Source organism: Macrobrachium rosenbergii, chromosome 37 (assembly GCF_040412425.1).
Source record: "Macrobrachium rosenbergii isolate ZJJX-2024 chromosome 37, ASM4041242v1, whole genome shotgun sequence".
Taxonomy (NCBI): Eukaryota; Metazoa; Arthropoda; class Malacostraca; order Decapoda; family Palaemonidae; genus Macrobrachium; species Macrobrachium rosenbergii.
Genome location: NC_089777.1, coordinates 13,081,120 through 13,102,607, shown reverse-complemented (window position 1 = coordinate 13,102,607; position 21,488 = coordinate 13,081,120). Strand labels below are relative to the sequence as shown.

At 37.2% G+C, this 21,488-nt stretch overlaps 1 protein-coding gene across 19 annotated transcripts in view; it reads left to right on the top strand.

Annotated features, from left to right (window-relative positions):
• The window catches only part of LOC136825321 (hypoxia-inducible factor 1-alpha-like), a 458,510-nt gene that overhangs the window by 420,460 nt on the left and 16,562 nt on the right, over positions 1-21,488 (top strand). For all 19 annotated transcript variants that reach the window (XM_067081474.1, XM_067081479.1, XM_067081472.1 and 16 more), the window contains one exon: positions 7,981-8,128. In XM_067081474.1, coding sequence (XP_066937575.1) covers positions 7,981-8,128 — 148 coding nt within the window. The remainder of the gene's footprint in view (positions 1-7,980; positions 8,129-21,488) is intronic.

The window sequence follows — 21,488 nt, the reverse complement described above, 5'->3', positions numbered from 1 at the left end:
GTTTACTCTAGGGAAGGATCACCACCACCACCTCTCTCTCTCTCTCTCTCTCTCTCTCTCTCTCTCTCTCTCTCTCTCTCTCTCTCTCTCTCTGTGTCTTCGATTTCCTTGTGTTTTGCTCTTGCACCTTTAGGAAGGACAGGATGCAGACCTAGGAGGAATGGCGTTTGTGTGTGTGTGTACTATAGAGAGAGAGAGAGAGAGAGAGAGAGTTAATGTGTTTTGGGGGGGTGGCCCGGGGGTTCTTGTGCGTATCTGCCCCAGCAGGTATGAAATACGATCTTGCCAGGCTTTTGTGTTAGGAGTGTTCTGGAGTGTTCTTAGGCCAGTGTTCGTATATTCACCGTTATTATATTCTTAATGAAAGTCTGTTGTTACTTGAATGATGCATAAATTATTCTTTTAAATGAAACTCATAAATGCGCCTTTGATGTTGGTAAGACTTGGATTATCGAAACCTGCTGTATCTGTCTCGGCTGCGAAAGATGAAAGTGTTGTTATTATTATTATTATTATTATTATTATTATTATTATTATTATTATTAAAACCTACTAATCTATCTGGACTATGCAAGATGAGAGAAAGCCTAATTATTATTATTATTATTATTATTATTTAAAGATAAATATTAGATTATTATTACTTATTATTTAAAGATAAATCAATATAGATAGCTTTCGGGAACTTGTTCGGTTCGGTTCCCCTTTTCAAAAGGGGAACCGAACAAGTTCCCGAAAGCTATCTATATTGATTTATCATTAAATATATGTACATATACATAACTGTGGATTTGCTTCTCCAGTATTATCATTATTATTATTATTATTATTATTATTATTATTATTATTATTATTATTATTAAAACCTACTAAATCTATCTGGGCTACGCAAGATGAGAGAAAGCGTATTATTATTATTATTATTATTATTATTATTATTATTATTATTATTATTATTATTCGAGCTTCTCCAGAATAGAATGTCCAAGTACAGATCCTGGAAGTAATTACACGGCTCTTTACAAGTAGTGGAAATTTGCTTCTCCAATTTGTTACAGATGAACCGCAGTTCCGAAATTTACTCCACTCACTCACATAAAGACGTTATGCCGCCTTCGGTGTGAGTATCTAAGTGGTTCCTTTCCGCACCGTCCCTCCGGAATCTCGGTGTTTGTGACGCTTCTGACATGTTTATCTCGAGCGGATAAAACGGTCGAGACCGTTCTCTGACATCTGCGTTGTTGTTTTTTTCTTCTTCTTTTTTTTATGTCCTAGTAATTTTTCCCCACTTATTTACCCTTTTATGTCTTACCCTTCATCTTGTCAGATTTATATCTACTTAAGAGTTTTTGTAGTGCCCGTTTGATCTGATACAGACGTTTTGCTCTGCCTGTAGGGGTGGCGTGACGGGAATGGAGGGTCCTTGAAAAAGGTGCTTTTGACGTAGTGATACGTAAATGGTTTATGATAGGGGGGAGATGTGAATAAATGTAGTATATTGCTTAATGACTGTTTAGTCGTGGCTGTTGGCTATTTGAATGTTTTGTTCATTGTTATCGAATTATATATATATATATATATATATATATATATATATATATATATATATATATATATATATATATATATATATATATATATATATATATATATATATATTTCTATAATTGGTATTTTAAAATGTGGGTTTTGAAATAGGGAAGGGTGAGTTTATTCTGTTTAAATGCTGTAAATGCGATTCATTTCGTTGATAATTCACATCTTTATATACAATTATTTTAAACATTTGACTTTTGAATGACGAAAGATGGAGCTGGATTAAAATTCAGTGGTGCCAGTTATTCATCTTCTAAAATTCTAGCGCAAGAGACCTTGAAAAGTTAGGAATATATGCGTTACATAATCTTATAGGACGAAATTGTAATATTGTCCATTCATGTAAAGCTTTTTTGATATTCGATCTGTTACCGTTTCTGGTTTCCGTCAGGCATGATAGCACCATCAGAATGCCTATTCCATCGGCCTACTTTTTTTTTTTTTTTTTTTTTTTTTTTTTTTTTTTTTTTTTTTTAGCCCCACTTTGCCCTATCTGTTTGGGCGAAAGATGATTCTTGTTTTACTTTGAAAGCCTAACTGCGAGGTTTTCCTCCTGTTGCACCTTTTAAACCTCTTACTGTCAACTTTCCTTTCAGCGCTGAATGACCTCATACGTCCCAGCGATGGACCCTCGGCCTAAATTGTATATTCTATCTCTATATTCTGTCCATGTTTATGGGATTATTTAAGCGGCAACAAGAGTATATGTACCAGTAGTCCTTTGGAAGTGTGTCTTTCTCAGTACTTTTTATGCTAGATAGAAACTTATACCCATCTGGCAAACTTGAAGCAACCATTGCATAACAAACAAATATGCAACCGGTAGTGTTTGTAGAGAATGAGAGGGACTTGTGTTTGAATCATTTAACTTTATGTCATATTTATGCAAGAGTTTAAAGTGTAAACATATACGGCAGCGTTTTACTGCTAGTGGAAATTGTGAGCTGTACACGTTTCATATATTTTTTATGTGTATTTTTTTATGAGTCTCTTTGAAGATTTAACTTAACACGTGGCTTGATCATTTTTTAATGTCAGTCTTACCATCCTCGTGTGTGAATAGAATATTTAAATTGTATTGTTTTAGCCCATCACCTTCACTTTATTTTTAAGGACATGGTATTTCGTCCCTCATAAAAAGGAGTCTAGGTTTACAGCCCTTGTCGGCATGGTGGGTAATCAAAAAGATTCGGGTGATACGAATCAAGAAATTAAAGTTTTGTAAACATCACTTTTATGTGGGGAGAAGTTGCGCCTTCGTGGTAGTGTTCGACCTAACGGCCAAACTATGAGTTTTAGATGTATTCTGAGAAAGTTTCGCCGACAGAAACTTATTTTTATCTATGTTGCAAAAGGAAGAGAAAGGGCTGGCATCTTTTCGTTACGTAAACTAAGGCTAAGAACTTTTTATTGAAGCAGATCATTTGGAAAGGATTCGAATTCCTTAGAAACCAATACTTGAAATTTTTAGATAAATATATAAGTGGGAAACATGATTTTCTCATTTTCTCGCATGAAAAAATGAGTGGTTGCATATTCTATGAATTTCATACTTTATGTATATATAAAATTTGGGAATATGAGTATTACTTTGGGTAATAAAAATTACATGTTTATATATATAATATGTATTATATTATACATACATACATATATATATATTATATATGTATATATACATATATATATATATATATATATATATATATATATATATATATATATATATATATATATATATATATATATATATATATATATATATATATATATAGAAACATACACTTGTATGTGTTTGAAATGTCAAAGTAAATGTTTTAGGATTGCTGCTCTGATGGTTTCTTAGCAAAAATACGACAGAATAATGAGGCAGTACTTTTAAAGAGCAAAGGTAATTTTACCAGCACTTGCAGCTGTCTGCGATATCGGCAAGGGATTCGGCGGTCTGAAGAATTCACTTTGTTTATTTTCTGATCTTTGGAGTAAATTAGGGTACGTTGAGCATCTTGATGCTTCTTTTTTAAACGACCAATTTATATTATCAGAGTGACTTTGATTTTCTTATTAATTTTTATTGGGAGGGAAAGTTACATAGTAGTAGTGTTGGTGGCGACAATATCTGATAACTCTCTCTCTCTCTCATTCAGTCGCAGAGGAAAGTGAGGAATCTGTTTTATTTAAGGAAGCTTGTCGTGCGCAGATCTTAAAAATCGTGACCATTTTTTTTTTTTTTCTCGACATTCGATTTCTTATCTTTTTGTCACTGCCATTAGCGTAAGAGCACTTCAGCTCATTCTTGGGTAGTAAATGCACTTCTTAATTTTTTTTCTCAATGAAAGAGAAGTTAATGGCGTATTTCTTGTCCTCGCATGAGGAAGTCAGTAACTGAAACAACTAGTCTCTTTAGAAAAACAGTTTGCTCCAAATTGTGAATTTCCAAAATACTTTGTAAGATTTCTGTGCAAGTAGTAATTCATTATTATTATTATTATTATTATTATTATTATTATTATTATTATTAATTAACAATTAAATGATGGCTTAATATCTACAGTGATTTTGCTGCCCTTGCATTCCTTACATACTTGAAGAACGAAATCATTGTGGCTTTTTTTTTATTATTATTATTGGTTATATAAAATAGAAGATAAGCTTAACCTGTGCATTTCGCTTTCCCTATATTTTCACTTTCTATTCATGATTGATACTAATGTTGCTTCCTCAGGCGTTAAGCTTATTATACATATATACATACATATACATACACACACACACACACACACACACACACATATATATATATATATATATATATATATATATATATATATATATATATATATATATATACATATATATCAGTTTTTCACTCTTATATATAATTCTTGAAAATAAGTTTTAAAAATCTTAGTTTTACAAGAGGTTCGCTCTCTCTCTCTCTCTCTCTGTCTCTGTAATTACATTATATTATTTATATATACATCACTATATTGTGACCGGAAATAATGAGTAAATATCATATATATAGGGATATATTTACACAAAATACAGTCTCTCATTTGACACTAAATTTTAGTAAAAAAATACAGTAATGTAAATGAGAGACTTTTTACTTTGGAAAAACACAGTCTTTCATTTCTCTCTCTCTCTTGTATTTTGGAAATCTCTCTCCCTCATCTACATTCTCTCTCTCTTTTTCTCTCTATATATATATATATATATATATATATATATATATATATATATATATATATATATATATATATATATGGTTTTCTCCTTTCTGCCCCCTTTTCCATTTTAATGTCTCTCCTCTCTCGTCCATTATCATTATGGTCACGATATCGCTATTTTCCCGGTCGTGTCCTCAAGGTAGGCACTTTCATGGCCCCATTTCATGGGCCTCTTGGGTGTACGCGAGAGAGAGAGAGAGAGAGAGAGAGAGAGAGAGAGAGAGAGAGAGAGAGAGAGAGAGAGAGAGAGGGTGGGTGGGGGTATTCGTCCTCACTTCAAAAATTCACTACTCTCTCTCTCTCTGTTAAGTCATATCTTTTACGCCTCTTTGTTTTTTTTTTGTTTTTCTCAATTTTTTCAGGCCTCCTTTATGAATATCAGGCGTTAGTGAGACGAGATTAAAAAGAGACGGAGGAAGTACGGATAGATTAAAAGCGAATTCAAGAATTTAAATAATAATTTTTTTTATTTTTTTGCCTAATGTTCTGAGAAGGGTAATTGGTAGTCTCGACACGTTTCATGATCTGTAGGAATCATAAGACCCCCCCTCTCTCTCTCTCTCTCTCTCTCTCTCTCTCTCTCTCTCTCTCTCTCTCTCTCTCTCTCTCTCTCTCTGAAAGGAAAGGCACTCGATCTTTCGGGACATTCTCTCGAGTTGGGTTTCTCTGGGGTGTTATACTCGCGTTAAAACGCTGCAGAATCGATGTGATTATTCCTTGCCATCCAAGCGGGCGTTAAATCTTCTTCCACCCTAATCTCTTCCCTCTTCCGTTGTTGCCTTACCTTTCCCTCTTCTCTTTTCCCGTCGAGTTTCTGTAGTGTTTCGTATAATTTTGTGCGTTATCTCCTCCCCTCCTTTCTCTCCTACATCAAATATTTACCTCAGTGCCAACGTTGTCGTTTTAGCGCTCGTCGCCCTGTTTTTCCCGTCCCTTTTTTTTCTCTCTCGCTTCTGTGCCAACGTTTCAGAGTTTGGACTTTATTGTTCCGTCTTATTTTACTGTTCTGGTACTTTATTTGAATCTAGTTTTATTGCGTTTCGTTGAAACGAATTAACGTGCATGTTTTTTCTAATTACTGAAATTTTTTTGTACTTATTTTTTGCCAGTTGTTTTTAATGTATACATTGAATGGAATGGAATGGAATATAGAGTTTAGGCTAAATGCCAAGCACTGGACCTATGAGGTCATTCAGCGCTGGAAAGGATATTGACAGTAGGTAGGTTTGAAAGGTGTAACAGGAGGAAAACCTTGCAGTGGCCCTATGAAATAATCGTTAGGGGAGGGCGGATAGCAAGATGTGATAAATATGAACGGAGTAATTAGCTGCCATTCTCGTTATGGGACGTTTCGTTTATAATTTTAAGTCACTGGAGTAAATTGGTAACGGTTGCCATGTTTCCAAAAAATTTATTAATTTTTGAAGTAAACTCGACAGGCACTGCGAGTTTCCTCAGTGAAGCGTCGCAGTTTTCCTCAATTATCTGAAATCTGTGATCACGGGAACCTTGATAAAAGCTGGGATGTCTGAAGTACATGTTAGTCAGAACTGAGTTGGGGACCTTAGATTCTCAGGATAAGGAAGGGAAGAATTAGGCCTGACCAGTCCATGACAGCTTCGGAGAGTGCCTTCTGAAGTGATAGTGTGGGAAAATACGAGACGCGTCGTTTTCATGGGACGAAAGTTACTGACAGTTCACTTTTCCTTGAAGCTTGGAAAACGAAACCACTTCATATTTTTTTGTTTTTTCATTGGCTCATGGTACATTGCTATTATCAGTCGAGAGGGCAGACACAATTAGCGGTCAATTTGGTATCACTCTAAATGTTTTTTGCTAGGTGTTTTTAACCTCGAAAGCTTTTCTTTAATAATAATTATGCTATCATTATATTTGGTGGTGGACAGCTTGGTGCTTTGAGGTGATGTACACTCTCTCTCTCTCTCTCTCTCTCTCTCTCTCTCTCTCTCTCTCTCTCTCTCTCTCTCTCTCTCTCTCTCTCTCTCTCTCTCTCTCTCTCGATGTTACCAGAGCACCTTTCATGTTATGTGATCAATAACATCTTTTGAGTTCTTCATTCACCTATAAAGACCAAGTTTTATCCCGTTTTCTCGTGATTTTGCCAAGGTCTTGTTTCTCTTTGTGCCTTTCTTCCGCGCTCTTTTCCTACCCACACCTTTCTGTTGGTTGGGAAGGTATATCCTCTGCTGTATAACATTCTGGTGAGGTTGACGAAGGAAATAAGATATTTTCTGCAGCAATCCCCTTGGTCTGTCAAGTATCGAAATTTTATATTTTGTAATGTGAAGCGGTTTTATGTGAACACTGAAGCACAGTGCAATGTGCTCATGTGAATTATGAGAAATCTTTTGTATGATTTCACCTCCCAGAGGGGTGAGGATTATCTCGTCGAGGCCTCCCGTTTTAGTGACATACATTTGACGGAACAGTGAACTCTCGCATCAAGTGCTTCTGTCTTTCTCTCAGCCCCAGCTGCAACGCACAACAGCCATCTGACAACTAGCTACCTATTTTATAGCATAGGGAAACAGAGGCTCACCGGAGTTTTAGGGAACGTGCTTATCTGTTCCTCCTGTCAGGTTCGAGTTTCGGACACGGGTCGTCCAGTGGTGAGCTAGACTCGGTGTCACCTAGCTCCGAGGAGAGAGAGAGAGAGAGAGAGAGAGAGAGATCCCATCGTATTCATTGGATGCCGCAGTAAATTCCCTGAGGGAAATGGACCTTCATGATAAGGTCATGCCTGACGAACGGGAATTGAATCAGTAATTGAAATCCGATGTGTTATGTCCGCAGAGTTCATACAGTTGTCGTGACACCCGGTTCAGTTCATGGTCTCCCGTACGTTTTTAATTGTTCAGGAATCGGTTGAGTTCTAATTACGTGTATTTCATTACAGTTTCAGCAGTTTTGTAAAACGTTTTGCATTTTTGTTAGTCATAGGAGGAAATTAGTTTTCTCTGCAAGAGAAAAATGATGATTTGTGTTGAGTCATCAAGAAAAAGACGTGACGTACGGTTATTCAGATTGAATTACCACACATTTCCGTATTGTATTTTATACGAACAAATGTTCCCCTAAGGCATACAGTGAACGTCTAACAACAATGTTTTCCTTTCTTTTTTTTTTCCAGTGCGCATCAAAGGTCAGGTGGAAACGGGCAGATATCGTTTCCTAGCCAGGGACGGCGGTTACGTTTGGGTGGTGACCCAGGCCACTCTCATCCACGGACCCAAGGACCACAAACCGCAGTACGTCGTCTGCCTCAACTACGTTGTCAGGTGAGTCCTACGTAGGATTAACAGTGACCTAGATTAATAGTGACCTCGGTTAATAATGACTTGTTTAATCGCTACTTGTTACTATTCACGGTAGGTGGTGGCTGTGCCGTTTCTATAGGGGTATTTTGTATTTGGTCTTTTTTTTATGAGGTGCTGTGCATATATAAAATACTTTTTTAAATCTCTCTCTCTCTCTCTCTCTCTATATATATATATATATATATATATATATATATATATATATATATATAATTAATATTATATATATATATATATATATATATATATATATATATATGTGTATATATATATACATATATTTTTAAATTATATTAAGAATGTACACATATTTTGAAATTAGTTAAGAATGTAGCTCTCTCTCTCTCTCTCTCTCTCTCTCTCTCTCTCTCTCTCTCTCTCTCTCTCTCTCTCTCTCTCCCCTTTAAATGTTAATATTCTTTTTACGTCTCTTGTGGCATTTAGACACAGCGTGCGTTCTTACTTTCCGTTGTCTGGACGCCCTTTGCATAATAGGGTATAGGGTATTAAGGTTCTCGTGCCAAAAGCGACCACCTCGTTTGCAGGGCGACATGTTTGTTGACGGTCATTATGAAATTACTTTCATTAGCGTGAGTGCTCATGACGGATACCGTACAGACATGAGGGAGAATGTGGCGTTAATTATTTTCTAGCGTTCTCTCTTTAGGAGACGAACATTATTTTTTAGTGTTCTCGCTTTAGGGAACAAAACATTATTTTCTCGTTATGTAAACTTCTAATTATGTTTTTATTTGAAATTTGTTTGTGAGGATTATGGAAACAAAAATACATATTTTTTTATGGAAGTTTTGTAAATATGCTCAATAATTTTACATTTCAATTACGCGAAAATTGGCATTACAACCATACACCCATGGGAAATTATCTTTTTTGTAATTTAGTATAAAAACTGGCATCACAGCAACATGCTTTCATAGAAGGCAGTGTGTGTTTTTCATAAATGCAGAAAAATTTTTATGTCACATTTAGTCAGACGTGTAAAGAAAATTACCGTAATGATCGCACATTGCATGTTATATAAATAGCTGTCACACTGTACTGTGCTTTTTCAGCTTTTCATTATACAAAGTCAGTTGCCCTGTTTTTCAAGTACTGCTCATTCACGTGCAATTGCTGTTAATTGAGTGTATGAAAACGGAATTGGTTAAAGTTTTATTAATCGTAATACTTGTGTTTTAACTACAGCAGTTTTTGGTTTTTTGTAAAGGAAAACTATTTAGATGGCCATTTGTCTGTCCGTCCACACTTTTTCTGTCCGCCCTCAGATCTTAAAAACTACTGAGGCTAGAGGGCTGCAAATTGGTATGTTTATCATCCACCCTCTAATCATCAAACATACCAAATTGCATCCATATAGCCTCAGTAATTTTTATTTTATTTAAGGTTAAAGTTAGGCATGATCGTGCGTCTGGCACCACTATAGGTGTCAACAACACAGGCTACCACCTGGCCGCGACTGAGGTTTCATACAGCATTGGACGTTGTACAGAAAACTCGATTGCGCCGAAGAAAATTCGGCGCATTTTTTAATTGTTTCTGTTTTACCTAGACCGTAGCATTCAATACGTGAAAGTTGTTATGTATGCTTACGTTGTTTAGAGAATTCTCTTCAGCTATGCCTGTTTTCCTTCCGAGTTCCTTAGCACCTCGTTCATTAATGTGATGAGGATTAGGACTGCTGTTTGCACGCTGGTTCAATTAAAACTTTCGCGGAGGTCTCGGAGTTCCACAAGATTTCTCTTAGCATTCTGCAAAGGCGTCGCTCTACAGATTGAAATGACACCGGCTTTTTTCGCCTGGCTCTCTTAAATGGCTGGAGATTATACGTGGCATATCTCTTTCTCTCTCTCTCTCTCTCGTCCGACGAAATTTAAACATATTGGGGTATGGCTCGTGCTCCTATCACCCATACGCACATACCTCTATCATTGAAGCATTAACGTCTGCTGCAGCTCCCCCTCTCGTCATGCTAGAAATCTCTCTCTCTCTCTCTCTCTCTCTCTCTCTCTCTCTCTCTCTCTCTCTCTCTCTCTCTCTCTCTCTCTCTCAAGCATACTTAGGTAATGACATTTTTTTCGATTAGGGAGCATCTGCCAACTAATTAAGTGAAGCATTTGGCAAAGCACTGCTATCCTTTGGAGATTATGCCTCCACAGATACACAAATTACTATGTTCTCCGCTCTCTCATCGTGTGGGCTAACTTTTTGGTTGAAAATTGACCCCAACCATCCTCCCGCCACACCCCCCCCCCTCCCCCTCTTCCTCCCTCTCCCCTTTGCTCTGTCTGCAGTGGCTGTTAAAGCTGCTGACAGCCATGGCCTTCTGCTACACACTTTTTGCATTTAAGGAAATTGCCTTTCCAATTCTCCTGTCGAAGCAAGCACATAACGGTGTTCTATTGTAAGAGTTGGTCGCTTAGTGCATCGCGGACGTTGTTCTTATTGTCTCCTCTGTTCAGAGTTTCCTTGGGTAAAACTTGATGAAAGTAAATATTTGTTTTACTTAATATTTTGTAAGGACCAGTACAGCACAGTTATAAAATAAAGGTTTCAGTCAGTTCCTCCCGTTCCGTGTTTCTACGTTCGTAAATATTTTGGGTCATTAAAAATAACAAAAAAGCAGTAGGTTCACGATGAACGGTTCGTTACTCATATGAATAATTCTCTTGATGCTTTTAAGCAATTCAATCTTTCATGATCTTTGTCACAAACAAGATCCCCCTGTGAGAGTCGGCTGATGCGCTTCCTAAAGGAATTAAGTATTCTGTCCTTATTCGTGGGCGGTTCACTCTTTGTTTTCCTACCTTATGTAAATGGAACCGTACTTTTCTCCTGCCCTTCCTTGATGCTGATGAGAGAGAGAGAGAGAGAGAGAGAGAGAGAGAGAGAGAGAGAGAGAGAGAGAGAGAGAGAGAGAGACACGACAGCGAAGAGAAAGAGCGGGTAGGAAACGTAGTAAAGATAATTACTATGGAGATAGGTAAAGAGAGAGAGATTACGGAGAGATAAAAGCAGTAGAAAGAGGGAGAGGGATAAATGTAACAGACACGTACCTTGGATGTAGAGATAACTTGTAGAGAGAGAGAGAGAGAGAGAGAGAAACGACTGTTATAAGAAACCTAAAGGAGACCAGCCATGTTAAGAAAGAACGGGGAGCCTAGGGAACCAGTATAGAGATACAGGAAGGTCTGTGACTGGAAGGAAAGACGGCGAGTGATATTGGCCCCCCCCAAAAAAGACTTAGTGGATCAATGAATCAGAGGAAAATTGCCTGTTCCCATAATACCCCCCTGTATTACCTACCCCGGGGGTGGACTTTTAATTAGATGTGGGTGGCCTTCATCACGATTTAAGGCTTCCCTTTTTCATGAGTAGAGGCGTTTAGGAAGAAAATAACCATTTATCTTTTGTGATGGTGTGTGTATGGGGAAAATAAAGCTGTGGGAGAAACAGGTCGCCTTAGAGCAGAGGATATCGAGGCTTTATAGGTCATGGACAGTAAGAAAAATAAATTGAGGACTTTTTCCCTTATTAGTATAATAACGAAGAAATATTATGGTTTGAGGTATATCATCTTACAAAATAAAGAAATAATTTCATGAATATTATGGTGTGAGGTAAATTATATTACAAAATAGAGAAATCATTTCTTGAATATTATGGTTTGAGGTGTATCATATTACAAAGTCAAGAAATGATTTTTTGAATATTATGGTTTGAGGTAAATCATCTTACAAAATAAAGAAATAATTTCTTGAATATTATGGTTTGAGGTATATCATCTTCCAAAAATAAAGAAATAATTTCTTGAACATTGTGCTTTGAGTTGCATTATATTACAAAGAAATAATTTCTTGAATAGCCCTAGCTATTTTAACTGTATTTTTAAAAGTAGAATTTTGAGTTCATACGGCAGCATATCACCAGCCAACATTCTATTCAGAATTTGATTCGTATTTTCCATTCAAAGAGATTCAGAGTTTCCATTTCATTAACAAATTGTGGGAACGTTTGTGGTGATGAAAACTCGTCACCATCGACCGCTAGTTCATCGCGGATGTTTTGATATTTTTGTCAAACGTTAAAAAAAAAAGTTCGACCTGCTTGATTGAAAACAGAAAAAAAATTTTTTTCGTGAAAATAAAAATACTTTTCCCCCCCGTCATGCAGTTTGTCCAACTCTCCCGATCAGTTTGTTGAAGTTTGTAATGAAAAATATCTGTGATATAAAGTTAATCTAAAGTTCTGTAGTTAAGCAGGAAAGGGGGGGGGGGCGGCGGGAAGCTGTCTACATTTTTCAATCGTCTGTATGATTGATGGAAGTGTTCGTTTTTCTTGTGAGGCTAAGAAAGGAAAGTTTACCTCTCGGGCGGCTGTAGTAAATAAAATTGATTGTCTACGATATTCGGAACTTTTATCGTTTTTCGTTTCCTTATGTTAGGAGTCAGTGTTGTTATTGCTTGTTTGTCATGCCACTGTTACCGATTATACTGTTGCTTGATGTTAGGAGCTTAAACTTCAGTGCTGTAAAGTTAAATTTAAAAACATTAATATAGAAAATGCCCATGTTTATTACTGAAACTCACAAGCCACCAGAAAATTTATTGCTGATATAATTCATTGCTGCCACCTAATAATATATATATATATATATATATATATATATATATATATATATATATATATATATATATATATATATATATATATATATATATATATATATATATATATATATATATATTATATATCTTAATTTTAATAAGGTAGAAAAACTCCTCATTTTCAATTCATCGCGGGATATAGACGTATGTATGCTTCCTTGAGGGCGGTATATATATATATAGCGTTATTCGAGGCAAATATATATATATAATATATTCCGGATAACTATAAAACATTCGTCTGAAGATTAGTGTGAAATTACGGGGACTTAAACGTTCACGCGCGGCTCTTGTAGTGGGCGCTGAAAATTTATATTTTATATATATATTTAAAGACGCTATTTTATAGTATATAGGACTCTAATGAACCCGGGATTTAGGTTCTAAAGGGGGAAAAATTCTTCATTTTCAAGGGTCATCCGGGACAGCCGTCAGCACTTGCTTGAGGTCTGAGGTGGGCCGGGGAGCGTTATCGAGGCAATTCCCCCTTAATTTTAGAAACTAAATAATTTAAAATGTGAAAACCTTTTTAAACGTGTTCATACAGTTTTTGTTTTTATAGTTTTTCATTGATTTAATTATATACACTGTGAATTCTAATGAATATATTTAGGTTCTAAAGGGGGTATATTATATATATATATATATATATACAGCCGCAGCACTTATATATATATATATATATATATATGTTTGGGTGTAAAAGTGAATTTTACGAAAATTTAAAGATTTACATGTTACTGTGTTATTTATGTATTATTAACTTGAACATGATCAAGTGAATACTCTGGGTTTCCACATTTAAATAAATGTGATGTTGCATCTGTTTACATTATATTTAATAATCCTAGGTCTCACTCAAAGAAAAAAAACGCTAGCAGTCATGAAATAAGAGTTTTTTTTTTTTTTTCCTCTGTAAGTGAACTTTTGGAGAAGTTTTGGAAGCATTGAGTGGAAAAACAATTTAGTTTTTAAGGATGCATATATCTCTTGCGAATGCTCTTTACGTTTATGGAGGACAGAATCCTCATGTTATCCATTTGTCTTGATGTTCCGGTCTTCAGACTTCGTCGCAACTTTAATCACTTGAGAAGATCGGAATTTTCTTGCTAAGAGGAGTGAAAGAATTCTCCTGAAATTGTAGGAGCTATTAAGGGAAATTCTCGCGGGATACATTTCATAGATTCCTCCCCGATAAATGAGAGAGGATTGAGTTTTCTCTGAATTTTGTCTTCTGTGTGTGTGTGTGTGTGTGTGTGTGTGTGTGTGTGTGTGTGTGTGTGTGTGTGTGTGTGTGTGGAAGTAGGTTATATTTTATGGAATATAGAATATAAAGTTTAGCTCAAAGGTCAAGCGCTGGGACCTATGAGGGTCATTCAGCGCTGGAGGGGAAATTGAGCGTAAAAGTTACAAGGTGCAACAAGAGGAAAACCTCACAGTTCCACTATGAAATAATTGTTAGGAGAGGGTGGATAGCAAGATGGAAGAAATATAATATGAAGAGAGTTACACTAAAAGGAATGAAAGGGGTTGCAGCTAGGGGCCGAAGGGACGCTGCAAGGAACCTTTAGTAATGCCTACAGTGCAACCCGTGAGGTGCACTGATGGCGCTACCCCCCTATGGTCCCATCAGATTTATGATCAGAAAAATTATGTCGCGTTGATTCACGGCTTTCCAGTTTAATAGGTATGTCGTTAATATTAGCTCACTTGTATGATTAATGTTGCCGTATTGTTTGTAAATGAATGTTTTGAGTATTATCATTGAAAGGGGTTTATTGGTTGCAATACCATAATCTCTGTAAATTGTGAATCTGCCCATTTTTGTAGACTTTGCAATATAAGTTAAGCATTATTTTAGTAAATCTGTATTGATAGTTGTTGGTTACCCTCAATCTTTAGAGTAAGGGCTATAAATTTATTGTGTGATTCTAATCCATAATTTGCATTTTAACGAAGGACCAAAGCGTGACATTTAATTTCATTGAAGCTTCGGAAATTCAGGTTTATTGTTTTATTTTGTTATTTCTTCTTGACTATCAGATCAAGTAGGGTTAAGCTTGGTTTCTTTATTAATCTTTTCATGTCATGGCAATTTTTTTTTAAGCCAGACAAATTGACTATTCAAACAAATGAATTTAGGCATCAACTTCCTTTCCCGATGTTTAATGTTTCGATGAATAATAAAATTACGATGAAGGAAATTTGGCTTATGACGAAAATACTTTATATCCCTAAAAGAAAAAAAAACACTTTGTAATGAAATAATCTTTTTTGGGTTGGTATTTTTTGTCAAGTTTTGTCTTTGTGACATTCCCTTCACCGTTCTTTTGTTCTTATCGCCTTCTGCAGAGAGCCAGCGTGGAGCTTCCTATATTAAAAGCCATTGTTTTTGGTGGGGGAGTTCTACTGAGGAGAGACCACATGCTGGAAAATAGCGTTCTTAAATCTGGCCTGGCTAACAGTCGATAATACACCGCCTCCTTGGCCAGACCCGACTTTCAAGCCCTCTTGACTACAGCTCTCTCTCTCTCTCTCTCTCTCTCTCTCTCTCTCTCTCTCTCTCTCTCTCTCTCTCTCTCTCTCTCTCTCTCTCTCTCAAGTCTTCGTTTGCTCTTCTTTCTTCATTTATAACTGAGAATCTCATTTTTAAGGCATTCTTGGTTTTATTTCTGGAATATATGGGAATATAAAATTAAGGACAAAGGTCAAGCGCTTGGACCTATGAGGTCATTCAGCGCTGAAAGGGAAATTGTCATTAAAAAGGTTTTAAAGTTGTAACAGGAGGAAAACCTTTAACATTTGCACTGTGAAACAACTGTTAGGAGAGGGTGGAAAGTAAGTTGGAAGAAAGAGAATATGAACGTAGGTACAGTAAAAGCAATAAAGGAGTTGCAGCTAGGGGCCCTAGGAAGGGACGCTGCAAAGAACCTTGAGTAATGTCTACAGTGCACCGCAGGAGGTGCGCTGACTGCACTACCCTCCCCTATTGGAGCTTTTATTTGTGGTCTTCATTTCATCTCCGTTTTGATGTAAAAACTTTTCGTCTTTCTACAAATGGCGTACATTTTGGTCATTAGTGTTCCTTTTGTCGTCGAAGCCTAATCTTGTTTACCGACCTTCACCCTTGGTGTTTTATTTTGTTGGTCCTCTTAACGGCTCTCATTTGGTCCATCAGGCGTGTTCGTCCGTATGTATACGTCTCTCTCGCTCTTTTCTTCATTTTTAGCTTCTAGTTTTCGTGAATAGCTTGTTCATCAATGACATACCAGTCTTAGAATCGACAGGTCTTTGGTTTCTGTGTGAACAGCACAGAGTTTTCACATCGACCTAAGTCCCGGGTTAGCTTATTGGATAGCCTCGAGAGTGCATCTTAAATGGAACTTGAAAATACATTTTCGTTTCCCGATTAATGATGGGACTTGGTCTTGTTCGACTCAGTATCATCTGCGACCTCAGACTGTGAGGAATCGTTTCTATTACGGGGAGAATTGAATCCCTTTGCATATTTATTTCAGAGTATTTTTGTGTACCTTGGGATCAGATTAGCTTTATCTTGTCCCGTTTCAGCCCTTTTTGGAATGCCAAATCAATATTGGCGGTGTTGTGGTGCTCAATCCAGGTTGATTGCTTCATTGTATTTTTTAAATCTGCCCTTAGATGAATCTGTCTGCAACTGTAATAAATTTTGGAAATGAGATTTTCATATATCATCATTGAATTATTTATTGAGGGTATTTGCTTCGTTACCTATTGAAGTTCATTTTTATTTTATGTAGCAAGATTTGGATGTACGCCGTTAAGTAGTATATTGTTTCAATAAATTAAAAAGTTGGAAAGTGATTTCATGAAAACAGGATTGAAACTCCAGTAGTGTTACTCTCCCAGGTGATCTCACTAGGCTTTGGTTTCTCCGACTTGGGATTTTGACCCGGGCATCCGTCTTTCTTAGCCTCTTCCCTTCTCAATGTTTGCTCCCGTTATTGACCCTTCTTTTGCTTGCTTCTATAATACTGTAATACTGCATTTAATCAGCATTTACTTTTGTTTTAGGTACGCTATGGAACTTAGATATTGGAGGGCGTAATGTTAAGTGATTTCGGTAAATTTATTTCCTCCGCAGAAGTGTTTCGCTTGTAAGGTTTTTCGTTACCCGTAATTTTAGATTTACTCCAAATTCTGAGGAGATATTTTTTATTCTTGGCCCCCGGTTTACCTTCCCTGTCCACTCAGTAATTGACCTGACCTGTCTCTGGCTGGCCCACTGTACGTCAGTCTGTCTGATATTGTTAGTGTTCTAAAGCCCTTAATCTTTGATGAGAAAAACTTCAGACTTCTTATATATCCTCCAAGTGGAATGGAGACTTAAAATTGTATATGGTGGATGCAGGGAAAAGGTCAGGTTCATACCTAAAGGTCAGAGTTCAAATAGGAATTTAACTTATGAACTTTCGAACCATTCAAGATGGGTACTTTTTTACTTGCCGTGTGCACTTCATGAATGCAATCGATTCGGACAGATATGTCCTGGTCAGACTCTGCAGCCAGAAATCAAATGTAGGAATATTGGGTCTCACAAACACTTCATTGTTTTTACCCTCGATTCTCTCCCCCCACCCTTTTTTTTATTTTTATTTTTTCCACGCCCATCGAGAGTCTTTCACTCCCATCCTGAAATTCATTTCGTTACATTTCTTCATGTTGACTCTTCTCCGGAAACCTCTCATACAACCTTTATGAGGCACCACTCGGGCGCTGAATAGAGATGGGGAAAGAATAGAAGAAAAAAAATTATTTTGACCTTTGCACACAAGAGGATCTTTTATTTACTTTACCTCTCTCTCTCTTCAACTTCATCTTGCTGCTCATGCTTCACTCGTTGACCCAGAGCCCATTACATCTTAGTTTTGTTTCCCTTATTTTTTTATTTCTTTAGATCATCATCATCGTCGTCATCATTTACCTCTTTTTCTTCTGATGTTCCTTTTTGTCTCCTTCGCTCGCATCTGCGACTTCCAGCGAAGATGCAGTGCATTATACCGCAATACTATTCTCCTTATACTTTAATAATTTACATTTTTTCTGTTTATTAATTTATTTTTTCTTATTTTATAAGCCAGATCTCTTCTTTCTCTATTTCCCTTTACTTCCTCTCACTTCTTCCTAATGAACACCATAATATTCCTTGGAAGCTTGAATTTCAAGTCAGTGGCCCCTGTGGTGGGCTTGTTCCGTATGAATAGGGTTCATCTTCTAAATATAATAATAACAACAATAATAATAATAATACTAATCATAATAATAATATTATTATTATGATTATTATTGAAGCTTGTAGACTCCTATTCCGTGAACGGCTGGATATTTTTTTCTTAAGGATATCCAGGGAGCCTTATTTATCCCCCCCCCCCGACCACCCAATCGACAATGACCCGCTGTTCATCTAGAGGAGGTCTCGGTTCCCTGAACACAGAGCTCCACCCGCAGCGACGTCTCACAGACGCCGTCACAGCCTCCTATGAAAAATGAGTGTGTCGCCCTTTCTTCATTGGAAGATGTGTAACGCCGGCAGTTCACATTTTAGTTTTCTGCAAAAGAAAACTGTTGCGACGGCTTTGTCTGTCCGTCCGCCCTCAGATCTTAAAAACTACTGAGGCTGGAGGGCTGCAAATTGATATGTTGATCATCCACCCTCCAGTCATCAAACATACCAAATTCCAGCCCTCTAGCCTCCTCAGTAGTTTTTATTTGATTTAAGGTTAAAGTTAGGTATGATCGTGCATCTAGCAGTGCTATAGGACAGGCCACTACCGGACCGTGGCTGAAAGCTTCATGAGCCACGGGTCACACAGCATTATACACTGTACAGAAAACTCGATTGCGCCGAAGAAACTTCGGCGCAATTTTTTACTATTTATTCGTATCCCTTCTTTGTCTGTATTCCTGTTCCCTCTTTGTCTCTCTCCTCCGTCCCTTTCATTGTAGGATGTAAGACTTAAAAGGACAAAATCCGATGCATCCCGCTGGTTCCTGGTTCTGGCGAGTTTGAGGAAAAGGTCAGGGTTCGTGAATGTGCGTGTGGGGGGCGGGGGGGGGGGCTTCGCTACCACGCTGTTCTTTCTTCCTTTCCATTTAACGCCACCTTCCCGTCTTCACAGCCATGGTCGCGCGAGATAATGAGTTTTAATTCTCTCTCTCTCTCTCTCTCTCTCTCTCTCTCTCTCTCTCTCTCTCTCTCTCTCTCTCTCTCTCTCTCTCTCACAAACGTCAGGTCAAAGCTGTTGGGAACTGCGCATCTCGTTTTTAGTTTGATTTTAACCGGTAGATCTTACGCTCGCTTGCATTTCACATAGCTGAATCTTTCATGTTGCTTATTTATAAACCTTTCCGATTTGCATAAAAGTTAACAAATGAAATAATCTGAGGGAATTAATGCAGTTACATCGATTGACTAAAATATTTTTTGCATCATTATCAACTCCAACGACGCGTGACGCTCAGTTAATCACTCATTTTTCCATTTCCCCGTGTTCTATTATTTTACACTAATCTCCACTCATCCTCACCCTGCCTTCTCACAGTTCTCATCGAAGTAGGTCTGCGTCTTCAACTTTTCAGAATAGAATATGGAATTTAAGCCAAAGACCAAGCGCTGGGACCTACGAGGTCATTCAGCGCTGAAAGGCAGAGTGAGAGTGAAAAGGCTTGAAAGATGTAACAGGAGGAAAACCTCAAAGCAGTTGCACTATGAATCAATTGTTAGGAGAGGGTTGAGGAAAGTAAGATGGAAGGAAGAGAATATGAACGGAGGTACAATAAAAGAAATGAAAGGGTTTGCAGCTAGGGGCCGAAGGGACGTTGCAAAGAACCTTAAGAAATGCCTAAAGTTCACCGCGTGAGGTGCACTGACGGCACTAACCCCCTTACGGAGTTTAACTATTTAGGTGTTCTCAGGAGCACCCTAGCTTAGGCTATCACTATTCTTTTTCTTTTTAGCATAAAAGATAGTTGAATTAAAGTTTTGGTCTCACGTGATCACATATTTCAGTTCCAGTTTCAGTACTGGATTGAAACTCAGCAAAGTTTCCCGATGGTCACAAGGTATTTCGATACGAAATTTTGCCGTGTGAACGACTAAGCATTGGAACTCGATTTCATGTCTGACGAAGCGAATCGAAAGTTTGAAAGGCATCGACTTGGTTGTTCGTGCAGGAAAGGGAAAGGGAAAGAGAGAGAGAGAGAGAGAGAGAGAGAGAGAGAGAGAGAGAGAGAGAATTTTGCTGAGCGAAGAACTTGAGCCCGGTTTAAAGGCAGCGCACCGGTCATGGTTATATAACTTTTGCAGCTTTGTTTTTTGGGGAAAAAGTTTTTGGGTAAATAGTTTTTTTGTGTTTGTAAAATACGAGTCATATACTATTTCTTATATATTTCAGAGGGACAGAACGATGTAAGAGTTGTGAAATTATCGTCAGGTTCCTAAAGGTAGTTGACACCTGACAGGACACTTCAAGTCAAATTATTCAATATCTTCAAGGAGTATTTTGATTGGTTTTCAGATTCCACGCGACGGGTAGGCTAGCCATTAAAACCAAAGGCTTTTACGAGTATTTTCTTAATTCCACCGCCTTTTAGTATCAAACTCCTAAGTAGCTTCTGATTGCACTGTTGGTTCGGTAATTATTTCCTTCCTCTTGTTCCCAAGATTTGTAATTCTAATTTCCGCTTTCCCTGACTTCCGTCGTTGTTGGGAGTTGAGATTTTTCTTTCCTCTTTGGATTCCACGGGGCCTAAGTTAGGTCAAGGTCATTTGGTTGCTTGTTTCACGGGTCTTTGCATTAAAAAAAAAAAAACTGTGGCGGACAGAATACTCTGTACTTTGTATTTCTGGTTTTATAAATTCCAATAACGTGGAATTCGACACCCGTCGCTCAGAGTGACTCGGGCGCCCCATGACCATGGTCTAAGAAAGAGAAGGTCTGTTCACAACTGACCCAAAATTCGACCAACTTCGCGCATGACGTCACGGTGCGAGTGGATGGGCTATTTACCTGTCAGCCAGTCCAAGGAGGTATAAAGGAAGAGCTGTAAATGCGATCGTGGTTTTATACTGTGTATATTTTGGTCATCGTCATTGTAGGACTATGCCCAATATTTGTGCACTATGGATGTAACTCCAGTTCACATCGAAATACTGATCTTACTTTTCATAAATTTCTAAGAATTTAAAACTCCGAAAGAAATGGATTCATCTCTGCAGACAAATTTAATGTGGATTCTTCGAGGATTTGTATTTTGCATTTTAAATCAACTGATTATGCAATGATCCTTACAAATGAATTACTTGGAATCTCAATACCAAGACATCTTGCACAATTACAGATTGAAGCAATACCAACAATGCATCTGCCAGCATCAGAGGACAAATTTAGATTTTGCATTCTTTTGAAATGAAGTCGATGATTCTTAATGAATGTTTATATTGTTAATATATTACAATGCGACAAATATTTGCTACTTAATAGTTACTATGTTTTCTATTACCATTTATAACTGCAAATTATTAGATGCCACGATTCCCTTTATTTGGATTTTCGATGATTGTTGGAGGAGAGAGTTCTGGTATTCTATCGAAGTAA